Here is a 25,885-nt window from a genome sequence, read left to right as displayed (position 1 = left end):
TTTCCCCTTTTCCCTTCCATCTCTTCACACTCTTCTCACACCATCTCTCTGAAAACACCCATTAAATTGTCCATCAGTTTCAAATTTTTTTGGGGAGCAGGAAGAATACTGTTGTTCCTTGTAGTCCTAATAGGTAAGTTTTTTATCTGGGTCAGTGTACTTTAAAAAATGCTTTAATTCATTGTAATCTTTCAACAGCAACAATATTGTCCTGTGGATGGATTATCTACCTAACTTACTATAATTCCCGGAACATTGGACTCATTTTAACCTTGGTTCTTAACAGATTATATAAACATGGCTACATCCATATTGGTAAGTTATGATTAATGTAATGCCACTCTTTGTCTGCTGCTGTTTATCATACCTCAGTTTGCTAAAACCTGAAGTAAACTCAGTGTTCCTTCATTAGAGTGATTTGAAAATATTCAGTGGATTCAAAGCAGAGACTCAAGCATTTCAGCACTGTTCCAGCACTGCCCTTGCTTTCTAAATAAGCTGTCAGAACAACTAATCACAGGTTAATCCATACTGGGACTATAATATGTACAATTGATACTGGCTAGAACATTTTGCATCAAAATCCATTAACTTTTTATTAAAATATTTTAAACTTTTTTCAATAAAACAGGTCAGTACAAATCACTTGGGCATTCACCCACTTACAAAAATATCTGGTGCTGAGTCATAGAGGGCTGTAGCCCACAACCTCACTGATCACACTTCTGATTTTCTTTCACTTGCTCCTCTGTCTTCCTCTGTCTGCTTCACAGAATAGCAATGACTTCAGTTCTGGTCTTTTTCTGCAACTATAACTCATAAATGTAGTGAAAAAAGCAAAAAATCCCACTCACACTTGGCTTGCCACAGACCTCCTTGCAATTCGGTTGCTTATATCCTCCAGAACCTAAGAACTGTATTAGAAACCATGTTCAAATCCAGGTTTTTTGAAGAGCAAAATAGATTAAATACTTACTGGCAGCTACACTTGATCTATAAGCTTTTATTAAAATTTCTCTGTGAGATTGCCATTAAGTAAGGACAGCTGATATGGCTGGCCAAGTATGTGGTATTCTTTATGAACCTCATCAGTTAGTAGAACATAACATTAATTAAATCCCATGATTTGCAGCTTGGTTTCAGTTGTTTAATGTTGATTTTGGTTTGTTGTTTTTGTTTTTTTGGATTTTTTTTTAATTATGGTGTACTTTCTGTGAGTGAGGTGAAAATCCTTAGGAAAAATCTGGGCTATTGCCTTACCTGCTGATCTTTTCATACTTATTAATCCTTTTTTGATGCAAACATAATTGGTTGTAATAATTGGACCAAAATCCTTACAGCCATTTAAATTTTTTAAAAACAGTCCATCAGGAATCTTTGTTCCTCTGACTATGCTTTTGCACACCATGTCCTGAGACTCTAAATGTTCAAAACAGCTTTTCTAACTCTTTTGAGATTTGCATGGCACCTGGGTGTTTCTGAGTGAGTCATGTACCTCAGGGGCTTGGTTGTATTGTTGGGTGGTGCCAAACCCAGCATCCCTTAGTTGAGTACTTTATCTTCTGTGTTCTGAATCTCTTGACTTCCCATCCAAAAAGGAACTCAAGATACCCAGTTAACCCAGTTCAGGTAACTGAATGCTGTATTCTCTCTCTTCACAAAATAAACAGCTTTAGGGTAATAAGCGCTTTTTTTTTTTATAATTAGGTTCCTTTTCATTTTCTGTGCTGTCTGGAAAAGTCATGGTGCGTGAAATCTATTTCATCACAGAGGACATGTCCATCAGGTACATATTTCCAAGGGAGTCCCCTTCTCAATAAGCATTTTAAATACAGCTCTAAATAGCACAAATCAGAATGCAGTTTTCCAACTAAGCAGTGTATTTACAAGTGTTAGACTGTCTCTTTTGGTGCTAGTATTTAACACTCCTAGATACTTGGTACCTCATTTGCTGCTTTAGCCTTATCATTTGGAAATGAAATTGGATCTGGATAAGATTGTAGTTGTCCTTCATATTTGTCAAATAAACCACTTTGGAGTGTGAAGGAGAACTGTGTTTTCATTTAGATCTGGAAGATTCATGTTGGCAAAGTAGCTGGCAATCACTTACTGGGATACAGAATAATTTGTTTCATGAAAGCACGCCAGCAAGTACTTTGTAGTTTTGGTTCATGCTGTTAGAATTGGAAAGCCTTGAGGAGGCAATGGATATGGGGTTTTATATGAGTTTCAGCTAAAGCAGGAATTGTGTAATACACCATGTGCAGTAATGCTTTGTGCTTTCATGTTGCTTGTAGACTGCCTCAGCTGCAGATCTCCTTACAAATTGCTTGTAGGATGTTGGATTGTCACTCTCTCAACTTCTGTTTTATTCCAATTTATTTGATTTAGAATTCAAGATGGATTTATCATTTTTCGCTGGTGGAAGATGTACAACCCAAAGCAGAAGCAGCACGGTAGGTTTTCCAAAAAGGTTTCAAAGTTTCAATTTACAGGTAGCCTACAGAAACACGCTTCCTTTGCACAATCACAGGCATGCAGTTGCTTTGTTAATATGTACCTGAAGTACTCTGGATCCTCAGAAGGTATGGATTTGTTCACTGGTTGCAGAGGAGATGAGATAAATACAGGATTCATTATCGGGGACATGAACCCTTCCTGACACAAACCATTAATCTTAATAGTAGTGTTCATTAGCTGTAGTCCAAGCATAATTGTCTCTGTATTGAAGTTGATAACTATGATGAATAGAGATGTCTTATGTTCTGCAAGTGATTTTAGTTTGAGTTTCAGCGAGTGTGTACTTTCAGTATTTTAGCTAAAGTGTTACGGTAAGGGATGTCCTTCAGTATTTGACAAGCCTGTGTCTTGATGACATCTGTGGTTACAGAAGAGGGGAAGTGTAAAAAAATTCATTTTTCTTCCTTATCTCTGGCTGAAGATGGATGATTAGCACAGATGCAAGAGATTAATCTATCTGCAGAAAACACAGAGGGAAAGCATAAGTAGCCTAGGGCTGTGTGCTTAATCATTTATAGGATTAGAATCTTGTTGGATGAGACTCGGGTCCTGCTTCTCTTGACTTTTGGAGCCATCACGGCTCCATTGCTCATTCAAGGAGGTCTGGAAATGTCAGCTATCTACAGCTGTGTACACTAATTGAGAGGGTCATTGAACTTTGGAGGGTTTTTTTCCCCCGCCTTGTCTTTGGAAGTGGCTTCTGCTGGTGTGAAGCCTCTTAGACTTGTCAGCAAGCTCACAGAGCTGTTGCTGTGTCAGTACCAAGTCAGCAGTGGCAGCAGTACTGCATGCAGAATCAGTCAGGTGAATGTGAGACACTGCTCTGGGCAGTGATATGAGTTTGGAAGAGCTGCTCATTTCTATTTACTGATGCACTGCTTACCCTATGAGGTGGTAGGGCACCATTCAAATTCATTATACTATAAAAAAGTAATTCAAGAAGTGGAACCCAGTCTTAGAGTTAATTAAGTTTTGCCAACCACAGGTTACTGTCCAACGGGTTTTCATAGGATTGTGTTCATCTGCTAGTAAAAACATCTTTGTGGTGGCTCAGAGAATGAAAAAAATGAATTTAATTTAATGCAGTGAAGATGGTTGCTTGTCCTCTATGGTGGCATTTTTGCTTGGCAGTATGGCAAGGCTTTAACGTTTCTTGCTGGCATTTAAGGCCACATGATTAGTGGACAAATAATCCAGGTAATCACACAAGTTAGAGGTGTCCAGGTCTGACAAAAAAAGTAACGTGACTAAAATGCTCTTTAAGTGTTAAGTCATGCTGGGACTTGAGGTTCTGTATATATTTGGGAAATTGAAATGGTTTAGGAACAAAAGGTGGGGGATCATGTTGTGGATAGGGCACACCCCAATGACTTGGCTTAGGTGCCAAAGCCCATTATCAATTTTAACATTGTGAAACAATATGGTAGTTACTTGTACGTAACCTACATAAATGCTTCTTTGAATAATTTAGTATCATAACATTCAGATTTGCTTGTCTCTTTTTCTTTGCCCCTTTTTTCTTTCCTTTCCAAAACTGTTTTAGCCAACCAAATTAATGTGTGGAGGTCAAACCTTATTTTTGTTGTTAGGAAAAAGAGATACTTGTCTCTTTAAATCCCCTTTAAGTAAATTAATTAGTATATATGATTTCATTTAGTAAATCAAGTCTAATGCTTGCATCCAGGAATTGAAAAATTATATTTATTTGTGTTCTTGATGCTGCTGAGATCTCCCGGGTGAGCCATTGTGTGTCCCAATCTTTGTCCATGTCATTCTTTGCCTGACTCTTATTGATGCAAGTTAAGATTGGCAACAAATGGATTTGATGGTGGTTTTATGAAAACAGGAAGGAACTGAAGCTGGCTCATTAACTTTTCTGTCTTCTGTTCAAGGAACCTGTGATATCAATGGGTTCTGGAAACTTACTTTCTATGCGTATATACTTTTATAATTACATGGAAATTTCTGGTACTTTAGGTGTGCTGGGGACAAGTGGGTTGTTGTTGGGACCGTGTTTCAGAGATGTGTTATTTTGAGGGACAGATGAGTTTCTTATCAAATTTGGTGCATTTAATCAAGCAGGTATCTCTAAACCTTGGATCTTGGGCAGCTGCATTTCTTCTTTTGACCCTGACCAAAATGTTTGCTCCAAGTTTTAATTTTTCATGTCTTGGGGAAATGCTGCCTTCAGTTTGTACCCCCTGAATCACACCTTTGGGACTGCTGTAATAACCATAGATTCTTCAGCTGCCTGAAGTCTGTTTGACTTAGAAAGACCAGATGAGGTTTTTAGAGCAGCTCAAGTCTCTTGAGTCAATGTGTAATGGGCACTCTTTCAACTGGGTAATTAGGGGGAAGTGGTGCAAGCTTTTCCCTCACATTAACTGCATAATTAGGTCACACTTTCTGAGGCAAAAGTATGTCAAAGTATGTCACAATCAGCTCTCTATATGATCAGCAGATGTTAAAATAGGTTTTAAGGATCAGAGAGCCAAGCTGATAAAACAGTTGAAATTTTAAATTTGTAAGAATGTTGGCTGATGGTGCAAAATGAGTATGATCTGGTTAGTTCTGCTTATTAATATTTTCTGTTTCTCTGTAAAAGAAAGCTTCTTCTCACTTCAGGCATGCTGTACCAGGGAGCTTGGCTAGAAAACCATTTAGGTTTTGAGATTGAGTTGCTCTTAGTGATATCTGTGCTAAAAAGCAGACATTTTTGCCAAGGCTTCTGTTCTATGCATCAAGAGAGATATTTGTTTGTTTGTTTTCATACATGAGACTGAAAAACTTAATTTACCATTTTGTGCAGTTTTTTTCTGGATTTATTTTTGGACTGTGACCTAGGGGTGAAATGCCTTTCAGATTTAATATTTTGTATGCAGCTGTCTTATTTGCCAAGTTTTACTGATTTGGTTAAAATGCTGTAATTATTTTGTGGAGTTTTTTACTGCATTTTAATATGTACTTCAGCAGCTGTTCAGTACTGTGTGGATTGGATTTTGCAAAATGTGCATTTTTGAGAAACTGTAAATATTCCCAGGGAATGTTGAAATAGAATTAGAACCTCTCTTCCTACTATTTGGTTAGATCCAAAGGCAGAAACTCGACTGTATATTATGGTGAATGACTTTGAATTTCATGTGTACAACCGCTCTGAGCTTTATGGACAACTTCAAGAACTGTTTGGCTTGGATCCCACAATAATTCCAGCAAAGAAAGATGATGAGAGAGCACAAGTGAATGGTAGGCAGAGGACACACGCCAATCTTGAAAGGTAAATAATTATTAATGTTGCTGTTTTGTTGATGCTTTGTTCTGCAAAGTGCTGAACTAATTGGGGAATGTTTCGTTAAAGTGTGCTCTGGAGGCCAAATGAGGGAAGCACAGCTGAGAGAAATTGCACTGACAAGCCTGACAGTCTGAATCTTTTCCCTTTCCTCAGATTTCCTACCAGTAATAATTAAAAAACACAGCCAAACAAACCAAGCACTCTTGTTTAATGATCAGAGACAGGCTGAAAAATCTATTTGGAATACAGTGTGGAGAGGAAGCATGTGTTGAAGAGGATTATGCTGGCAGAATAATAATGGTTTTGCTCAGTAGCAGTAACAGCTGCTCAAGACATTGAATAGGCAAAATGTGAGGATCTCTGTGGTCTTGTGTTCAGCTACACAAACTGTCTTCTGTTAATTCCACTTTTTGGGGTACCCCAGAAAACATGGAGTGGAGCTATAAAGAGTTTTACATGGCTTATGTGCAGTGCAGTCACATGTTCAATAATCAGCCTCTCTTTGGGCAGGACCTCACCAGACTGATTTACTGTCAGGAGCAGTGAAATGAAACGTGAGAGCATGTAATGAGACTTGAGTCCTGCCACTGCTGCTGGCCAGTTGCTAAATGTCAGAGTGGGCAGCTGCAGGATGCTGTGGCAGTCCTGAGTTTGAGTAAGGGCTCTGCCTCCCAGCCCGTCTCGTTGTGTTTTTATCTCAAGCCCTTATTGACAGGCACAGGAAAGATTTCTGCCTTTGAGGAGGATATGTCTTGGGAAATGAAAAATCCCATGCCTCAAGGGGAGTATTTAGAACAGGCCAAGATCCTCTGAGGAAGATTTATTTAACTGTTGCTCTGAGTTACACAAGGCTTGTGTTTCCTACCTGTGTCCAGCACCAAGGTGCAGCTCCATGTGCTTCCTACTGTTCTCCCAGGCTTGGGAAGCCTGGCAAGTTGTCTGCTAGCAAGTCCTTTGCAGGAGGCACCCTCCTGGGGAAGGCGTGTTCCCCAGGATCTGTGTCCTGACGACCTCTAGAAGAAAAATTTGCTTGGTTCTTCTTCAGAAAAAAGCAAAATAATAACCCCCTTTTTTCCTTCTTTTAAATTCAGTGTTAAAGTAAAAACAGAATCTCAAGACCCCTCTTCTTCATGGAGGTCACTTATTCCAGTCATTAAAGTCAATGTGAGCACGGTGAGTGAAAAGACCCTTATAAGGAAACTATCTATCAGTATTTGCTTAAAAAATGACACTTGCCATTCCTTTTTCTTACACATTATATTGAAAGTTTTTCTTTGCCTTCATGCTTTAAAAAAGCTAAAATTGCATCATCAGCACTCCCCTGATACAGTCACAAATCCTGCTGGTGCTGGTGGAAACGTAGCTATGTTCTAACTTCTGGGAAATACTCATGCCTTAGGCTTAGTAGTGATTTCCAGAATAATTACCAAGTAATTAAATTGTGGGTGTTGTACAGTATAGGGTGTGTTGTTTTTCTGGCAGGTGTTTGGGGTTGTTTTCTTTTTTTTCCCCCTCCACATGTTTTAATAGGGGAATTTGGACACATTGTTTAAAAGTTCATGTTATATCCCAAAACCACACCCACCTCAAAATATCCAAATGAATGACAGCAAAGAAGAATCAGGAAAACTGTTATTGAGTTAATAGAAGAAAAAAGTCGGAGTTTAACATACAAGGTAATATTTATAGATAAGCACAGGTTATGGCCACGATTTTTGTCCATGTTCTTCATTCGTCCATGGCTGGTTCAACTGCATTTTTATAGGTAAATAAATACTTAAATGTAAGAGTTTGAGTGTTATGTAAATAGATATGTAAATCTAAGAGATCAGTGATTACCTGTGAGTTACTGGGTTTGCTTTTTGATTTAGGGTCGCTTGGCATTTGGGAATCATTATCAGCCACAAACACTTTGCATTAACTTTGATGATGCCTTTTTGACATACACCACAAAACCACCTTCAAGCCACCTTGATCAGTTCATGCACATTGTGAAGGGAAAATTGGAAAATGTTCGAGTCATGCTGGTTCCAAGTCCAAGATATGTTGGTCTTCAAAATGATGAGTAAGTTTGGGGTATTTTTTTATCCATATTGTTTTAGAATTTATTTTAACAACATGAAGAGAATGTTTGTTGCGCTTCAATGTCTTTATTTTACTCAGTGTGTTTACACAGTTGCTGTTTTTTACCACTCTGAAGGTTTTTAATTTTGTGTCTTTGAATGAATTTCATTTATGCAAAAAAGCACTGGTTTTCTGTGTTATTATAGGTTTGGGGTTTTTTTGTGTGTGTTCTGCTCTATTAAACATAGAATCATAGAGTAGTTTGGTTTGGAAAGGTTTCTTTGAATGCCATCTAGTTCAATCCCTCTACAATGAGTAGGGACATCTTCAACCAGATCAGATTGCTCAGAGCCCCATCCAGCCTGGCCTTGAATGTTTCCAGGGATGTGGCATCTTGTGTCCAAGGTCTGTTTTCATTCTCTCAGGTACAAGAGCTGTACCCAGGCTTTGCCACCACTGAATTTCTAGCTGAAATGCAAGGTTTAAGGTGTTGACTTTTGTAAAGTTGATTCATGGTTTAGGAAATACTAATAAAAACTGGGCAAAAGCTGTGTAATACTTGGTAGAGGGGAAAATGTGTTATCTTTTGAAGACAGATTGCTGATCCTTTTACCTCTGTGTGTTCTGCATAAGCAGGGTTAGGCAGCTTGAACAAACTGAAGGAAGTCAAACAAGCCTGAGTGCTTGCATGAAGTAGTAAAATAAACTGTACATCATTTGTACCTTAATTAGCTTTTTATCAGCCAAATACTGCTGTTTTTTAACAGAGCTTTATGTTTTTCCAAGAATGTTCTGTGGCTGTGCACAGAATCTTACTCTTCCCACATGACGACAAAGGAAATTTTCTGCAACTAATATTGAAAACAAACAAGATTAAAACAAAATAGGATTAAGGTACTCAAACTATTAGCTTTTCCTCCTGCTTCCTCTAAGTATTTGCTTTTTATGCTCTTACCATCCCTGCAGCTCCTGATGGCTGAAGGATGGCATCTGTGCACAAAATGTGCTCTAATTTACTGGACAAATTCAAAAATTGCCCAATTCACTGGAAATGGAGAATAGTTGGCTCTTTAGAGCCTGCCCTCTTACCCTGCTGTGGCTAAAATTTAAGCTGGGTGGTTTAACTTACAGAAATTTCTGCAGCCAGTGAATATATGAAAAACAGCCAAGTGGCTTGATGAAATTTGTAACAGACTGACAGATCAATACAAACATCAACATTTCACCTTGGAAACTGACATTTTGTGTTAAAAACATCCATCTCAACACTTCTGTCACTCTTTGCAAATAAGTCCTCTGAAATTGAAGAAAAGAAAAAAAATGGTGCTAGGGAAAGCAGGTCAAAGTAGACGTTTGGAGGCAGCAGGCTGAAGGTTCAGGATAGATATTAGGGAATACTTTAAAATGATAATGATAATCTCATTTTAAATTATTGCCAATATCTAGTTTGTCTTAAAGTATTTGATATTTTGCTGCTGTTGTTACTCTCAAAGTTAGTTTCAAGGTTCCTGCTCTGTTGCTTTTGAAGTTTCTGGCAGTACATGATCTCTACATCTATACTCTTCCATGTTTTCCAAGGTTTCCTGCCTTTGAAAGTGAGCTGTGGTAAAATGGGCTATGTGCTCTAACAGGTCACACTCTTCAACAGTCACAGGGATTGTCTTTTTTTTTGTCAAGAAATGACAGTTTATGAAAGTGGCTGAGAAGCTTCAATGGTGTCTTTTGCAGTAAAACCAGAATTATTAATATGTAAATTAACGTGGGAAAGGGATTGTAATATACCAATATAATAGTATTAGGAGAAATGTTTCATCTCTTAGCTTTATCACTTAGATCTTTTTATATTGAGGGAAGTGTATTGAGGCAGAGCAGCTTTTTTTTTTTTTCTTTTTTTATTAACTAATGGTCTAATTACTGAAAGTCTTGTCCCTTTGGTGTAGAGGGCTATTTTAGTGAGAAAACAATTAGCAGGTGAAAGAACAATATAGGACAAGGAGAAAGGTACTCTTGACTGAAAGAAACACTGAAAGTAAAACTTCAGTAGTTACTTGTGGTTTAGGATATCTGAGAAATACCTTTGTGGGGGAAGAACCTGGTACCTTCATGCTTCAGTTAACTAAACTTTTAAGTTCTTTAGTGTAATAGTTATAATAATAATAATAGCAACATTATGATCAAGGGTTTGTTGTTTTTTTTTCTCAAATCATTATGCAAATCCATTATGCTTAATATGCTTAATATGCATTTAAAATTACTTGAATTCATCAAGATCTATCTTGGCATGTGGATTTTTACTCTTCATCTTTTCACTTTCCTTGCAGACCACCAAGGCTGATGGGTGAAGGTTTTGTTGTAATGCAGTCCAATGATGTTGATATCTATTACTACATGGATGAACCAGGTACATATAATGCAATCCAATGATGTTGATATCTATTACTACATGGATGAACCTGTTAAACATAGAAAAATCTATATGCTAGGAGAGATAATGCAATGTTTTGGAGCCAATAGAAGTATCATGAATATGCTTTTGCTCTAACTGCCCTTGAAGTATTGCCTGAATCTTGAAAAAAGACAACGCATTTGGTAATGGTGTGTGCAGGTATAGGATAGGTGGCAATTTTGGATCATTTTTGGTCATATTTCTTTTCTTTCCACTGGAAGTCTGCATTGAATTGTGTCTTGATATGTACACACTGTAGTGCTCTCAAATAAAACTGCCGTGAGGACACTTTACTTGTCTTGTGCTTAAGCAAACATCTCTCATGCTGACTTGAAGCAGCTTCCTTTAATAATGTGTTTAATATTTTATGTAATACAGGTCTTGTACCAGAGGAGACAGAGGAAAGTAATGATGGAGAAGCCAGCAATGAAGACAGCAAATTACAGGACCTGCCACCATGCTGGGGTTTGGACATTGTGTGTGGGAAAGGGACAGACTTCAACTATGGGCCTTGGGCTGATAGGCAGAGGTATGACCATGATTTACAGCTTTCATCTTAATACCCAGTATTACTGAGAAAGCTTTCTCAAGTTTCCATTGTGTGATTGCTCACAATTTGTGTGTTTTAGGGTAGACCAAGTCTGAAAGAAGAGTACTGCCACAATGGTTTAAGATTAGTAAATTCACTGGTGTTTATCTCATTGACCTTCCAAAGTTAGGATTACTCTCACTATCAAATTGATAGATTATGTTCCCTTTTTGTAAGCAAAGTATTTTTACTGTTTATCAAGTAAAAGGTTTAACTTGTTAGTTGGAGATCTTAGATTTATCAAGCTCCTGTTAGCTAATATGGGAATAAACTGCATATTGATGAGGAAATTTTAAGAAAGCAGAAATCTGGCTACGAAAATACTAAGGGAGGAATAATTTATCCTTGCTTAGCATAATCAGCTGCTTGATGTTATCTCCAAAGTATTTATTATCTAGCTATTTTAATACAAAATATTAGCCTAGAGTTCTATTGTTCTTCACTTGGCCCTGGATGTTTTGCACATGAGCATTTCTCGTGAGGACAATAGGATTGTTTGAGAGAGTGAAGGACAATTAAGCACAAGTGACATAATCAGTGCTTTCCCTCTTTTCCCCTGTTAATTACAGGCTGGTACTTGGCCTTCACTAATTCTCCTGTGAAACTGTTATGATTTCCTGTCTCTGAGGAGTATGAGGATGGCAGCCCAAAGAGTAGTCATTAGATATGATAGTGCATTTAAGGGAAAATGTTGCTTTCTAGAACTTTTTGCTAGAAATATGAGGTCAATGAATCATTAATGATACTTTTAATACTCCAAAGAAAGCTTGCCCTGTAATGGACTGCTTTTTATAATCTTAACTGGCTCAGTAGAAAGCAGTTTAGTGCTGTCAGAAAGCAGTTTAGTGCTGTCAGAAAGCAGTTATGTCCTGGATACATACTAGGAACACTTTTGCATCTTGCTGTGGATAGATCATGGAAGTTTGGAAACTTTTGAGCTGCTACAACAGCCAGGTGCTGGGTGCAGGAAGGAATTCCACCTCATTGAGACCTATGTAAGCTCTGCTGTCTGTGCTTCATCACTCTGCCTTTCTTGTCAAGTATTTCATGGCACATTCAGCTATAAATCTGTAGAAATGTGGCTTCCATTCGGAGGTCTAAAGTTTGTATTTTCTTCATTTCTGGGCTTACATCAATTATTTATGCGCAAACTGAAGAATAAAATGACTTCCTACTATGCTTTTTGATAAACCAAGGGTTAGAAATAAGAAGAAAAACATGGTTTGTTTGTCTTCTAAATTAACATGCAGACAAAAACCATAAATTTTAACTTCTTGCCATTGACACTTACGGAGATTTCAATAATGAGTTGGAAAATGAAGTTGGAATGATGAAAATATTTAACAAAAATTCTTCCTGATCACATCTACTGCTTGTCTAAAGACAACCAGTCAAAGTCAAGACCTCTCAGCTAAGAGGAAGATAGTTAAATGAACCAAGTAGATGCACAGATATGGGCTGACATATGTATTTCTTCTGAAAACAAAAAATAACTGGTTTTTTTCTTTTTCTTCCAGGGATTGCTTGTGGAAGTTTTTCTTCCCACCAGATTACCAAGTTATGAAAGTCTCAGAAATTGCTCAGCCTGGGAAACCAAGACAGATCCTTGCTTTTGAGCTGCGAATGAATATCATTGCAGATGCCACCATTGATTTACTTTTTACCAAGAACAGGGTAAATAGTGAAACCTTGTTAAGAAATTAACTTTGTCTACTGTGGTTGCACTGTGCTTTTTGGGTGTGCACTGTTTTACTTGTCTCAGGGGTTTATTACAGAACTATGGTTTTAAAACCTAGGTGATTTTTATCTTAGTTTTTTATAATTATGAGCAAACCTTTCACACAGAAATGTATTCTTAGAGGCATTACTTTAAGTTTGTTTTAAGCTTTAAAGGTAATCTTAAGCCATGCCAGCTCCTGCAGTCTTGGGGCTTCATGATCTGGGCATGTCCTGTGCAATCTTAAATTCTGATGAAGCTCACCATGGTAGATAAAAAACCCCAATTTCTTCTGATATTTCTGAATGAGGAGATGACACTGGGGGGAACAAAACTTGTATGTGTAGGAGTGGGGATTTCTCTTGTCCTTGTTGCTACTCTTCTAAGTGGGGTACAGCGTCACTTCGTTGTACCCCTGTTTTGCTCTTTTGTGGGGGGACTGAAAGGGTTAGAATTGTAGTGTCAGACACATACATTAGTCTGTCCTCCCAGGCCTTGGATCAGAGTATTTTATGCTGTTTCTCTAACTGGACTTCAGTCAGCATTTGTTAAGCCTAAAAACAGTGTTATTTTGTTTCAATAGATATTGATAGTTCATTAGTGATTTTTCTGAAGGTAAGAAAAACTTTGATCATCAGGTGCTTCAGTCCAGGTGTGGATAATGGCAGCCAGAGGCATAAACAAACCTAGAAATCACATTTGGACTGTTTTGCTTTCTTGCAATGCAGGAAACAAATGCTGTGCATGTAAACGTTGGTGCAGGATCCTATTTGGAAATAAATATTCCCATGACAGTGAGTGAAAATGGTGAGTTAAGGCTAAGCCTGATTTGTTTCCCTACTGATTTTCCTGAAGTTACCTTAATTCCTGTGTGTGTCAATATCTTGTAGTGTTTTTCCTTTGTAATCTTGAGATGTGTATTCCTAAGGAAAGGAACAAAAATACTTGTACAGTTCACTGCAAGATATTAAGGCAAATATCCCTCAGCATATTACTTGATAGTGGACTGCTGAAATCACTGGTAAAAATTGTTTAAATATTGGTCTAACTCTTGTGCCTGAATGATCATTTGATAACTTTGTTTGCCAGGCTATTCACCTACAATTAAAGGGCAGCTCCTCCACGTGGATGCCACCAGCAGCATGCAGTACAGAACTCTCTTGGAAGCAGAAATGCTGGCTGTAAGTGTGCATTAATAAGCACAAAGCTTCAGTCTCCAGAGGATTTTTAAAAAAGAACATATTTATTTTTCTGTGGAGCAGTCTTTAGTTTCTTAATGTGGGAAAATGCATTTTTAATATGTTTTGCAGGACCTTTAATGTATAAGGAATTTATACATACCAAAATAATTGTGCATGTGTGTAACCTTTAGTGACTTAAAAAGCGCTAACTTGGTGTATAAATTACCTATTTTCAAATGTTGCCTCATTTGCTATGTAGCCACGTGTTCCTACAGGTTTTGCCTTAATTAATAATTATGCTCACTAGCTCTGCTAAAGGATGGGTGTGCACAAGTACTTAAAAACACTCAAGTATGCTTGAACTACGTGAGACATATTTAATGCTGCATTACTCTTTTTTTGCTTAATATTTCACTTCTGCAGTATTGTAGATGTGTAGATTACCCTTCTTATTGGTTTTTAAATGATCTTATTCAATTGATGTTTTTAATATTGGAATTTGAACAATATATCAATGGTTGAAAAACACTCTGTTCAGGGGGGTTTTCTTTCTTTTTTTCTTTTCATTAAAAGTGATGCTTTTAATAAAAACTTTGCATTTTAAATTGCTTTGCACATCTACAGCAGCAGATGTATCTGAAACTCATACTATACCTTTCCAAATAAATGAATACACTAACACTTGACCTTCAAACACAGAAGGAGAGACAGAGATTAAATTATTAAGGAACTGGAAGTACCTTCTGTTCATCCCAGCAGGAAAACAGTTTTAATTATTCAGCAGGGTACATACGTGAAAACTGCTGAGAGACAGGGTCGGGCATTGTCATCTTTTCAGGTAATTGTGATGCTTTAATTTCTTGCCCACAGTTCCACATCAATGCCAGCTATCCCCGGATATGGAACATGCCACAGACATGGCAGTGTGAGCTGGAGGTTTATAAAGCAACCTATCATTTCATCTTTGCTCAGAAGAGCTTCTTTACAGGTAACCTCTTTGATAAATAAGTTACATGACAAATATTCTTTCTTTGGGATTTCTTGTCACATTTTGCTGAGTTGTGCAAGGTCAGGTTCTCTGATTTCATCTATTTAAGGCAACAGATTGTTTCTGAGAACAAACTTCCTGATGCCTATAGAATGTCCAACATGGTATTCTTACGTTTGAGTAGAAGTACAAATAATTTAATTTTGTAATGTCTAAATAAATTTAATGTGCAGTTAAGTGATCCTAAATTTATTTCTTACTAGAACTCTTATCACAGCTACTGATTTGCTTAGTTTGTCACCCATGATGTTGATTTCTTCTGATATCTCTCTTTGCTTGGCTCATTTTCAACTGCTTGGGCTTTGGATTGTGTCCCTGTGGCTGACAGATGACGAGGAAAAGTAATTTGCTCCTCAGGCTTCTGGCTGTGAGGAAGAAGGCAATGCAAGGTGGAACAGCACCACCCAACTGTTGCTGGAATCTCCAGCTGCAGTAATGGAAAGAATACAGCCCCATCACTGCAGTGCTGCCTGGGCTAATTAGCCCTGCTGGGAGGAAGTTTTAATTAGTGCAGGCATGGTGCCGTGCTAATAAAGTTATCCCCTGAGTGAGGCCAGAGCCATTGTTTGGGTAGTGCCACAGTGCCCAGTGTATCCTGCTGCTGTGGTCAGGGCAAAAATCAGCTTCTCAAACACAAAAATGCTAAGGAGTCACTCACCTGATAGCTACTAACTCACTTTTTATTGCTTGGGGTGGGTCTAGATTTGATCCAAGACTGGTCCAGTGACAGCGCACCTGATATTTTTTCATTTGTTCCATATATGTGGAACTTCAAAGTAATGTTCCATCAGTTTGAAATGATCTGGGCAGCAAATCAGCACAACTGGATTGACTGTTCCACCAAACAACAGGAGAATGGTGAGATCACTTTTTTTATTAGGGAGAAGTAGCATATACAACAAAAAATCATCAACAAAATACAGTGTGCATAAATGTACATAGAGAGAAAGTACTAGAATTACACCCAAAACCTGGTGGGTAAAAAAAGCACCAAGATATTATAGTTATTTTTATTGTTTTCCTGCAGTTTTCTTGTGCTAAGTGCAGTGTCTTTTTAGAAAGAACAAGCTGTAGGTAGCAAATACTTTCAGAATAATTGATTGCAGTAATTTATTACTTCAAGTACAGTGTAGTTAAATGGTAATATTCTGTGTCATGAGTTCTTTAATATCTTTTAATTATTACTACCTTATATTTGATATTTCATCTAAGAACAAAATAGGGGGTAATTTTGACAAATTTGTTTGTTTTTTCCTTTTCCCTCTCAGTTTATCTAGCAGCTTGTGGAGAAACATTGAACATTGTTTTTTCTCTGCCTTTCACTGACTTTGTTCCAACCACATGCAATACTAGATTCTCTTTAAGGGTAAGGAGATCTTATAAATGTGAGACTTGTCTTGTAAATGTGAGACCCTTTCCTGAAAGAAAAATAGTCTTTTTCACTTTCAGTTCATAGAATTTTTCTTTAAGTAACCCAGAGGTAAATGGTTTCCATTTGCTTGTGTAAAGCATTTAATCATAGGCTGTTGTAATTTGTATTTACATATATGCACAAAAATGAAAATATTTCTGAAAAATACAAACATGCATACAATTCACACAGTACATAAAGATACATATTTAGTATGTATGTTTATTATATATACTTAAATTGTGTGTATGTGTTTTATCACTTGGAATTCTGTTCCCCTTTATTTATGAAATGTGAAAACCTAATGTGTGTTCAAAGATAGGATCAAATAATGTGCTGGGTACCCCCAAACCATTTTGGAAAGCAATCTTCCAGATTTTTAAGAGGTTCTGTAACATAAATAATGATCACAAAGTGTTTTTAACAGATGGAGATAATTATTTGAATTACTGTACTTTTTGTCTTCCTTAAAATAGAAGCTGTCTACTGCTGCTAAAAATAAAAAAACTAGTTGATGGTGATGTTGCTTATTTGGTATAATTTGATAGCAAAGAAATCAATGTTTTATAGATTTCATTCTTTTTAAAGTGTGATTTAGTTGAGATGTGGAGTAAGCTTGTTTTAGTTATTTAATTTCTGCAGTAGAAGAACAGGGATCATTAAAAGCTGTCCAGTGATTTGTAGATTGCTCTAGTGATGTGAAAGTTATTGGAATTGTAAGCATTCAGAGCTGTAGAGCTCTTGGGATTGCACTGAAACTTGCTGGGAAACAGATTTCTTGACTAATTATGCCTTTATGTAAAATAAAGATGGTGGCACATATGAACATGAAAATAGCTTGAGCCTTGTGCATGAAGTGAATGTAAATTAACTTTCCCGTTGCTGATGTTTGTTTTTTAGGGAGAAGATGTTGATCTTCATTTGTATCTGCCTGATTGCCATCCTAGTAAATATTCCCTTTTTATGCTGGTAAAGGATTGTCAGCCCAATAAAATAAGTCCTGAGTCCTGTATTTCTTCAGAATGTCAAAGTGGTCAGAAAACAGGCAAGCCCAAATGGAGGAACATTACTCAAGAAGAGTGAGTTTTACTGAGATATTTAAATATATATATATATTTATGTTGACTCTTCTTATTTATTTGTTTTGTTTTTGATTCATGAACTTTTGAGGTTGCTTTAAAAATACTCAAAAGAAGAATTGTACTTGAAATAAAAGGTTGCCGTTTCCTTTTGAAAGGGCTGGATGGGTTGAATGCTGGACAGTCCCAAGTGTTGTGTTTACAATTGACTACTCCTGGCACCCAATTTATCCTCAGAAGGCAGATGAGCAGTTAAAGCAATCCTGTAAGTGTTACTACCTTTTCCTTGTTAGCATGGTTCATTTGGGAAGCTGCTGGGACTTTGGATCACACTGCTTCCATCTGCAGAGATGAACCTGGAACTGAACTGCTGTTTTATGTCTCAGGGGAGTGTTTTGATCATTAGAATGCACTGGGATTGATTTAAAACCTGACAGGGTTCCATGCTGCTACATTTCAGGATGTGTCCCAGTTCCTGGTGTAAAAAAGAGCATACTGTCTGCAGTTCACTTCTCCTTGTCCTTAACAAAGTGGCTCTCTTAAATAGGTTGTTGCACAAGATAAAGTATCACTTGGTATATTAAACAACAGGATATTAAATAGGAAGTAAAATATTTTTGGCCATATCACGTTCCTTAGGTTTTCTAAGTTTTTTTGATTTTTGGATGTTGTGATCTCATCTTATGATTTAAGTGTTTAAATACATTGTAAATGAGATGTAAAATACTGTCTTCCTTTTAGGGATATCAAACTGTGATTTCATTGTTCCCTGTTAAAGTGAACCATCAGAAATGAGTGTTGGACTGGTCAGTCAAATTCTCAAGTCCAAGAATTTATTTTAACTGTCTAAATATTTCTAGATAACTAGCATCCTATAATTATGTGCTTGCAAAAAAAATGTTATAAACGCAGAGATTAAAATAAGTTAATTTAAATGCAGAGAGAGGTGTGCAGGAGGTTATGGGGTTACATAAAACTGCAGTTGAGATTCTAGAAGCAGCATTGATGGAGGAGAAATGTTAGAAGAATAATGAGGGCTAATTTGAAAGGGCCACAATCAGCAGGTGTTAGAAGACATGCTGGATGGCATTTTTAGGATTTGAGTTCCTACAATTCACATCTAAAAGAACTCTAATTTGTGAGGGTGAAGCAGAAAAGGTGAGATTGATTTTGCAGATGCTCATTAAGTGCTCTTGTAAGACTGTCAGCTTGTGTCAAATGTGCATCCCTCTCATTCTGAGAACACTTCCTCGTATTTGTAGCAATTGAGACCTGCATTTGCAAATTTGAAGATACACAGGTAATTCATCTGCAGCTTCCTCCAGTGATTACTTCAGCAGTGCACCTCACTCCTGCTCCGTGGTGCTGATGGAATCTGCAGTAGCAGCATCTGTATTTTATTCTGAGTCAGTCCATAAAACTCTGAGAAATCTGCTACATATCAAAACTTGTAGTTTCCATAAAAAGTGGTCATCTCACTGCAGCATTTGGCTGATGCATAACTCATAAGGTGGTGCAAGCACTGTAGACAATAATGGGGAGTTCAAGCCTTGGAGGTTTCTGGCTGCAGGTGTCTGCAGTTCTGTGCGTGCCAGTTCTTCCTGTTAAACTGGCATCTGAAATCTTCCTCCAGCTGGAACATCAATTTTTGATGGTTTTCCCATGGAGTTCTCTACTCCCCAGCAATCAATTCACATCCCCAAAATACTTCCAGTTACTCATTGCATTCTCATTGCCTTTCCTCGCTTAAGAAAGACAGGTTTTGGGCTCTCTTGTTCCTAACTCCAAATAGAAAGAAGGGGTAGGAAGTAGGATTTTAATTTCCAAATTGTTTTGTGACTAGAGTAATTGAGTTGTTGGAGACAAAATTTTGGCCTACAGAGCTACTAGTTCAGGATAGATTTTTAGTACAACTTTGCACTTTGCATGTTTATTCTCTCTTGTTTATCCTGCAGTAGCTGTGTGGTTGTGGGAAATCTGCTCTGCTGAAATGAAAGCATGTCTCTGTTTAACTTCAAAAGCAAGATAAATACACTGAATACTTTCTTTTCAGAACTTCAGGGATTGTTTTTCTCTTGCATAATTAACATTGACTAAAATATTCAGTATTTTCTTGTCTTCCCATAGTTACTAGAGATGAAAAACTAGATCTGTAGCGTAGACATCCTGATGTAATTATACAAGTTAGGTGCCAAAAGTAGTATATTTAATACACATTCCTGTTGGCTGAACTGTGTCCAACAGAAGCCTAAGTTGTAATCAGAATCTATTTTCTACTCTTCTTTTGCTCCCAAGTGTCAGAAATGGAAGAAACCATGTTGTCTGTGCTCAGGCCGTCGCAGAAAACCAGCGACAGCGTGATTTCATCTCCCACAGCTTCCACCCGCCTCCCCCTCGACCCCTCGGAGCTGCCCCCGGATAAGCTGCACGTGGAGCTGGAACTCTCCCCAGATTCCCAGATAACCCTTTATGGACCCTTGCTCAAAGCCTTTCTCTCCATAAAGGTAGGCAGAGGAGCACGACTCGTCAAATTTATGGGTGGCCACTTGTAGGAAAGGGAAAGAATGAGTTGTGAAATGGAAAGTTCAAATTGTGAAGAATATGTCAATTTGGATGCAAACTTTTGGTAGGCACTAGTCCTGGTTGAGAATTGCTTTGGTCATCTGGTATAGCTGGGATGAATTTTATTGTCACAGGCTTGTGAGAAGACTTACTCTTTCAAGAAATACTGCATAGCCTGGACAGGTGCAGAAAATTTCTTCTTTCAATTTTCTACTAGTAAAATAAAAAAAATTCCATGGTCATGACTAGAGCTTATCTAAACTCCAATTTTTATGCAAAGTTATACCAGAACCCATGCTTTTGGTGCATTTTAAGTTCTGCAGTATGTTATTTTTCTTAGCTAGATTCCATGACATTTGTGGAGTTAGGATCATGGAGAGGACTGGGGAAGGACATGAGAACAAGCTTAATTTAAAATGCTTCTTCAGTAAATATTAGAGAAGGATTATGCATCCTTTTCTTGGCATTAGTCTATTATGCTTCAGAATGTGTGTTTTGGTTTTTTTTTTGTCTTCTCTTCCATGACTGTTTTTTTAGGGTGTCTAAATTGAATTCCTTCCTATCTCTCTCACCCTCCCTTGTGGTGACAAAAGCCAAGGCAGTTGAATATGTCAATTCTGTTTGCCTAAGAGCAAAATGCTTGGGGTTTGGTTGATTTTTGCGGTTGTTTGGGGTTTTTTTATTTTGTATGTGTGGGGTTTTTTTATTTTGTATGTTTTGGGTTTGGGGTTTTTTTTGTGGGTTTTTACTGGTTTGTTTTTCTCTGAACATATGTTTCAACCTGTGCAGATCTAGGCTAAGGTAATGCTTCTGGAGGCTGGCATTTTGGAGCAGAGGTTGAGGAATTTTCTGAGACAGGTGATCAATATAAGGACTCACTGAAACAGTAATTTTCATGAATTTCTATAAAGTATAGCATGTAAGCAAGGAACAGCAGAAAATACTGTTTTGTAGAGTATAGGACTTGCAAATACGCTCATGATTTTTAATGTTGTCGATAAAATAAATAGGATGAAAATTAGGCCAGTACTGCATCTTGAAGACTTGTTTTCTCCTGGTACAGAGCAAATGAAGCCATGTTTGAATTGTTTATTGAACCCTCTTTCTGAAGCCCATAAATTCATGGGGGAGTTCTGGCTTTTCAAGCAAAGCAGCACCATTTCAGTGCTTTTTGCTTCTGGAGATAAATGCAAACTGTGTGACATTAGCTCCCTGGTTCTATAATGATTTCATTTTTAGGTGCAGATTTCTCATGTGAAATTTAGCTTTTCTATTGTAATTCTCAAAAGAAATTTTTGATTAATAGCTTGTTTATGAAAATGTGCATCTATTGCTCTTTTTAGCATTTTTGTGGGTCTATTTAGAACTTTTAGTCCAGCTGTGCTGGGATCATCTCTTGAAAAATTTCTAGGAGGTTTTTTTTAATGTTTGTTTTCCTGACTTTTGGTTGTTTTTAGTTTGTTTTCATTGATCTTTTTTTAATACATAGTGTAGAAATCCCTGGACACATATTGTCCATGCAGCTTTGTTAAGCCTTCTAGTCTTGGGAGGTAGTTTTTTGGTGTAGCACACCCTGCTAAGGATTTACTGTCTGGAAATGAATGATTCACAGCAGGAGTTGTCAGGAGTGAGTTACTGGAGCACCTACCACCCTCTGCTGGGTCTGCCTTATTAAAAATCACTGGAAGAAAATTCTTCTTGAGAGTTTAGCTGTTCTTTTAAGGGAGAAGATGTGATAGATTGCCAGAAACCTGATGAATTTTCTGTTTCACTGTAGAATTTGGCAGTGTTACTTTGGCCTCAGATAATTGAAGAGGATTTGCTTAGACACAAGGTGGCTTTTAGACACGAGCAAGAAATGTTTATGACCTAGTATTTTAGAAGCATGTTTAAGACTTCTAAGCCTGCTGAAAAAAAGGTTCAGAAAGTTGGAGGAGGGTGACTTCCTGCAGGATGTGTTTTGTGTTCTTACTCTGTTATGTATCTTTAAAAGCACAGAATCTGTTTAAAAGTGTCAGTAATATTTCAGTTACTTGTGTTACATGTGTCTCCAATACCAGTACTGTGAGAACTACTAAGCTGCCTTCATTTTCTGCAAAGCACAATGCCTAAATTTGCACATTTAAGCTATCCAGCTTTCATAAAAGTACCTATGTTCCTTTAGCTATAGGTTATAGCTATGCCACTTATTTTAGGGAGGATTAAAACCAGAAAATTTGATTTGTATTTCAATTCATTGCTTGCATAATTTTCATTTGTTTTCCCTATGATCATAACCATTCTTTTTCCTAGGAAAATTATTTTGGGGAAGATGACATGTACACTGATTTTGAAGAGGTTATTTCAAGCCCTGTTTTGTCCCTGTCAACATCCTCAAGCTCTGGCTGGACAGCTGTAGGAGTGGAAAATGACAGAAAAGAAAATGAAATTTCAGTCAAGCCCATTCACCCTCTTACTTTGCGGCCATGGGATATCACTGTGCTTGTTAATTTGTACAAAGTGCATGGGAGGTTGCCAGTGGTAAGTACTTTATAATAATAAAAGAATTTGCTTCATGTGGTTTATGTTTTTTTTAGTTTCACAATCTGGAACCACATTTAACTGCCTGAAACATTTAGTTGCTGTGGTGCTTACCAAAATATAAGCATACATACCAAAATGTGTAGATACTCTGCTGAAACTGTGGCTATCTAAACAATTTTGAGACAGGATTTATTTTGCTTATCTGGGAGGCAGAACTGGATAATTTTTTTATATGTTTGTTATTCCAAGAATTTGATTTCTGTGAAATTTTCAATTGACCATTATGATTTCTTTGCTGATTAGCAAATTTATCTTATAATGGTGCAGTCTGCTCTATGCTCCTGACTTCTGAGGGAACCCCAGAATAAAAAATCCAGATAGAACATTGGGTTTACCCAAATCTTTTTGAATTACTGTTTATGCAATTATCAAAAGGTTTTTGAAGTTGCACAGGCTTCTTTTTGAGTATCCACTGAGAGGAAAATCAGCATACCTCCTGCTCACAGATTTGCAGCTGATAGTCAAGTTTCAGCCGTGTTATGTACTTTGAGGTTCTGAAACAGATGTTTTTATCTTTTATTTCAGCATTGCAGTCCAGATGGTCCAGACTGCCCTACAGCTTTCTTGGAGAGGCTGTGTTTCGAGATGAAGAAAGGGTTTAGAGAAACAATGCTGCAGCTTGTGTTGTCTCCAGTGAATCTGTTTCTGAATGACAATTATCAGGTCAGTCAGCGTTTGTGTGGCTGTATTGTGGAAGCTGTGTTGATGTTAAAATTGAATTGGTTTTTGGTGGAAATTTTCCTGTTGCACAAAGGTTTTATTAAGGCTTGTGAATCATAAGAAAAATCTGATGTGTATTTTGTAAAAATCTTTAATTTTGTCCAGATTTTTTTGTCAGTAAAATAAATAGGATAAAATTGAGCTAGTGTTGCATCTTTTCCAAGAGTTGTCTCTCACTTCCTTGTCCTTGGCAGCGCCCTGCAGTGGACGAGGTGCTTCGGGAGGGTCACATCAGCCTGTCGGGCCTGCAGCTCCGTGCCCATGCCATGTTTTCTGCAGAAGGGCTGCCCCTGGGAAGTGACACTTTGGAATATGCCTGGCTGATAGATGTGCAGGCTGGAAGCCTCACAGCCAAAGTGACAGCACCACAGGTACCATCCAGAAACCAATCTGAAGTACTGAAGTATTCCCCTTCTTCCTCCTCCTAGAACTGGCGTAGCGTGGATTTCTGGAAAGCACATGATCTGTGCCTGAAGTAACCTTTACTTTATGGCTTTAAAATCTAATAATTTCTGTAAAGGGACTGGAGATGCCAAATGAGCCATTGTCAGAGTGATGTTTTAAAGCAGGAGGCAAATGAGATCATTTGTGGGAGCATAGTATGGACAGGCCACTGGAGTAGCTGCTCACTGCATAAATTCTGCTCCTTGGTCCCACTGGAACATAATTTGTTTTCCCAGTATTGCACTTCGTTAGGTCAGTCTTAGCACTAACACCTTTTAATTTTGCCATTTATGTTACATTTGTCTTTCCACCTAGATGAATGACTCCAGGTGTACAACAGTCAGATCATTCTGATTTATTTCTGCTATGGTCTGCCAGATCTCTAAAGGAGGGTTGCTTTGCCAGTCTGTTCTGTGGCACAAGTAAAGTCCATACATTCTGTTTAGTAGTTAATATTTGCTTTAATTATTTTAAATAACTTTTAAGACACTTCTACATCATTTTATTCCTCTAAAAGTTGGTAGGATTAAGCTCCTATTTAACTGGGAGACTTCTGCAGCAGATAAGACATACAAGCAAGTTTAGTAAATCTAAAGAATAGACGTTTTCTTGCTACATATACAGACATTTGTGGTGGTACTTTGCAAAATGCTGCCACTGATTTAGATCATCTGTAGGATTTGCTCCACTGCTCTATGGGTCAAAATTAAACTTTATTGATTCAAAGTACTCCAAGGTTAACAAATGTTTCTTAAGGCTTAATGCAACTGAAGGATTTTCTTCCCTTATAAAGCCATTCTCAGTTGTGTGCAATTGTAATTTTTTTAGTTGTCAGTGCTTGAATTTGCTGTTTCAGGTTCATTGGCTTTTTTCCTTCCATAGTGTGATGTATTGCAAGAAATTGTGAAGGGATTACACTGAACGGAGAAGGAGAGATTTTGTGTAGGATCCTACCATAGCCAGATTAAATTCCATTCAAATTACTGCTGATTTTAAGTGCCCTTTCCTTTGGCAAGCCAAAGAAAACCCATTTCCCTCTCATAACAGAGTCAGACAGTCATGAATCATTTCCTTTATGAGCGAGCTAACTATATAAAAGACTTAAATCAACAATAGGCTAATTACTAGGTCTAGCAAGAATCAGCAGTGTTTTGTTGAGCCAGTTTCCTCCTGTGCTATCTAAATGTAACTTTGTTGCTTTTATAGAAGCAAATCTGACATTTAAATTATGAATGGTAATGAAGTACCTTGAGCTATTCTTTGTGATAAAGTTGGGGGAGCTCTGTCTTTACAATGAAGTTCTCAACTGACTGTAACAGCAAAAGCTGCTGCCTTTTATTAAGAAATAATTTGGGAAATTGTTTCATATCACTGTGCTTTTCCATTAGAAAGTACAGACTCGCATGTTGTGGTGCACACAAGAATAAAAATCAGCCTTGACTAGCAGGAAGGTGCTGCAGCCAGGAGGGTGTGCTGAAGCCTCCTGCCCACATCCCAGTCCTTGGGGTTGTTTTCTGTTCTCCATGGAACACCACAAGTCCATTTTGTGTGGGTGGTGATGGACAATGTGCTGTTGTTTGCTTACAGCTCGCCTGTCTTCTGGAATGGGGGCAGACCTTTGTGTTCCACGTGGTGTGCCGGGAGTTTGAGCTGGAGAGGCCCAAATCCGTAATCCTGTGCCAGCACGGCATCGATCGCCGCTTTTGTGACCCAAAGGTACCTTTTCATCCATCCCTGCTGCTCACTGCATGGACACAGGTTCTCTGGAGCACTTCAGGAATCCATCCTTAATGTTATCAGAACATAAATAAAAGGCTCAGCCCAAATTAAGCTCCTAGTAGATGTTTATATGTTTTTTCCTTTATTCTTTCTTTTCCCTTTTCCTTCAGACGAACTCTGTGCCTGGGCCATGCCCAACTTCAGATGACTTAAAGTACACGATGACACGCTTAGCCATGGATGGAGCAGATCTGTATGTGGTAGAACATGGCTGTGCCACCAATATCAAGGTAAAACTAGTTCTCTTAACAGCAATTAAAATACTTTTGTCAATGGAGATATTTGTACTTTGTGATAGAATATCTACCTGCTTTGATGCTTAAACCACTGCATGCAAGCAAGCAGAATTTCTAAAACTTTGTGATGAAAGGTCTTAGTGGACTGGGTCAGGAGTAGATCAATTTGGCTTCTATTTAATAATTCCATTAATTGTGTTGGCAAATGGTAAGGAGG

At 37.7% G+C, this 25,885-nt stretch overlaps 1 protein-coding gene across 10 annotated transcripts in view; it reads left to right on the top strand.

The window, feature by feature from the left end:
- Positions 1-25,885, top strand: part of KIAA1109 (KIAA1109 ortholog) — an 87,024-nt gene that overhangs the window by 10,153 nt on the left and 50,986 nt on the right. For all 10 annotated transcript variants that reach the window (XM_039722516.1, XM_039722526.1, XM_039722562.1 and 7 more), the window contains exons 3-24: positions 199-315; positions 1,708-1,786; positions 2,392-2,456; positions 5,608-5,794; positions 6,901-6,982; positions 7,681-7,874; positions 10,195-10,274; positions 10,698-10,848; positions 12,426-12,582; positions 13,354-13,432; positions 13,715-13,806; positions 14,677-14,794; positions 15,557-15,712; positions 16,123-16,220; positions 17,166-17,344; positions 17,503-17,609; positions 19,640-19,848; positions 22,199-22,426; positions 23,015-23,152; positions 23,404-23,580; positions 25,241-25,369; positions 25,543-25,662. In XM_039722516.1, the coding sequence (XP_039578450.1) occupies positions 199-315; positions 1,708-1,786; positions 2,392-2,456; positions 5,608-5,794; positions 6,901-6,982; positions 7,681-7,874; positions 10,195-10,274; positions 10,698-10,848; positions 12,426-12,582; positions 13,354-13,432; positions 13,715-13,806; positions 14,677-14,794; positions 15,557-15,712; positions 16,123-16,220; positions 17,166-17,344; positions 17,503-17,609; positions 19,640-19,848; positions 22,199-22,426; positions 23,015-23,152; positions 23,404-23,580; positions 25,241-25,369; positions 25,543-25,662 (2,942 nt within the window). The remainder of the gene's footprint in view (positions 1-198; positions 316-1,707; positions 1,787-2,391; positions 2,457-5,607; positions 5,795-6,900; positions 6,983-7,680; positions 7,875-10,194; positions 10,275-10,697; positions 10,849-12,425; positions 12,583-13,353; positions 13,433-13,714; positions 13,807-14,676; positions 14,795-15,556; positions 15,713-16,122; positions 16,221-17,165; positions 17,345-17,502; positions 17,610-19,639; positions 19,849-22,198; positions 22,427-23,014; positions 23,153-23,403; positions 23,581-25,240; positions 25,370-25,542; positions 25,663-25,885) is intronic.

The sequence above is a fragment of the Passer montanus genome, unplaced genomic scaffold, assembly GCF_014805655.1.
Source record: "Passer montanus isolate IOZ18808 unplaced genomic scaffold, ASM1480565v1 scaffold108, whole genome shotgun sequence".
Lineage (NCBI taxonomy): Eukaryota > Metazoa > Chordata > Aves > Passeriformes > Passeridae > Passer > Passer montanus.
This window is presented reverse-complemented; position numbering and strand designations above follow the sequence as displayed.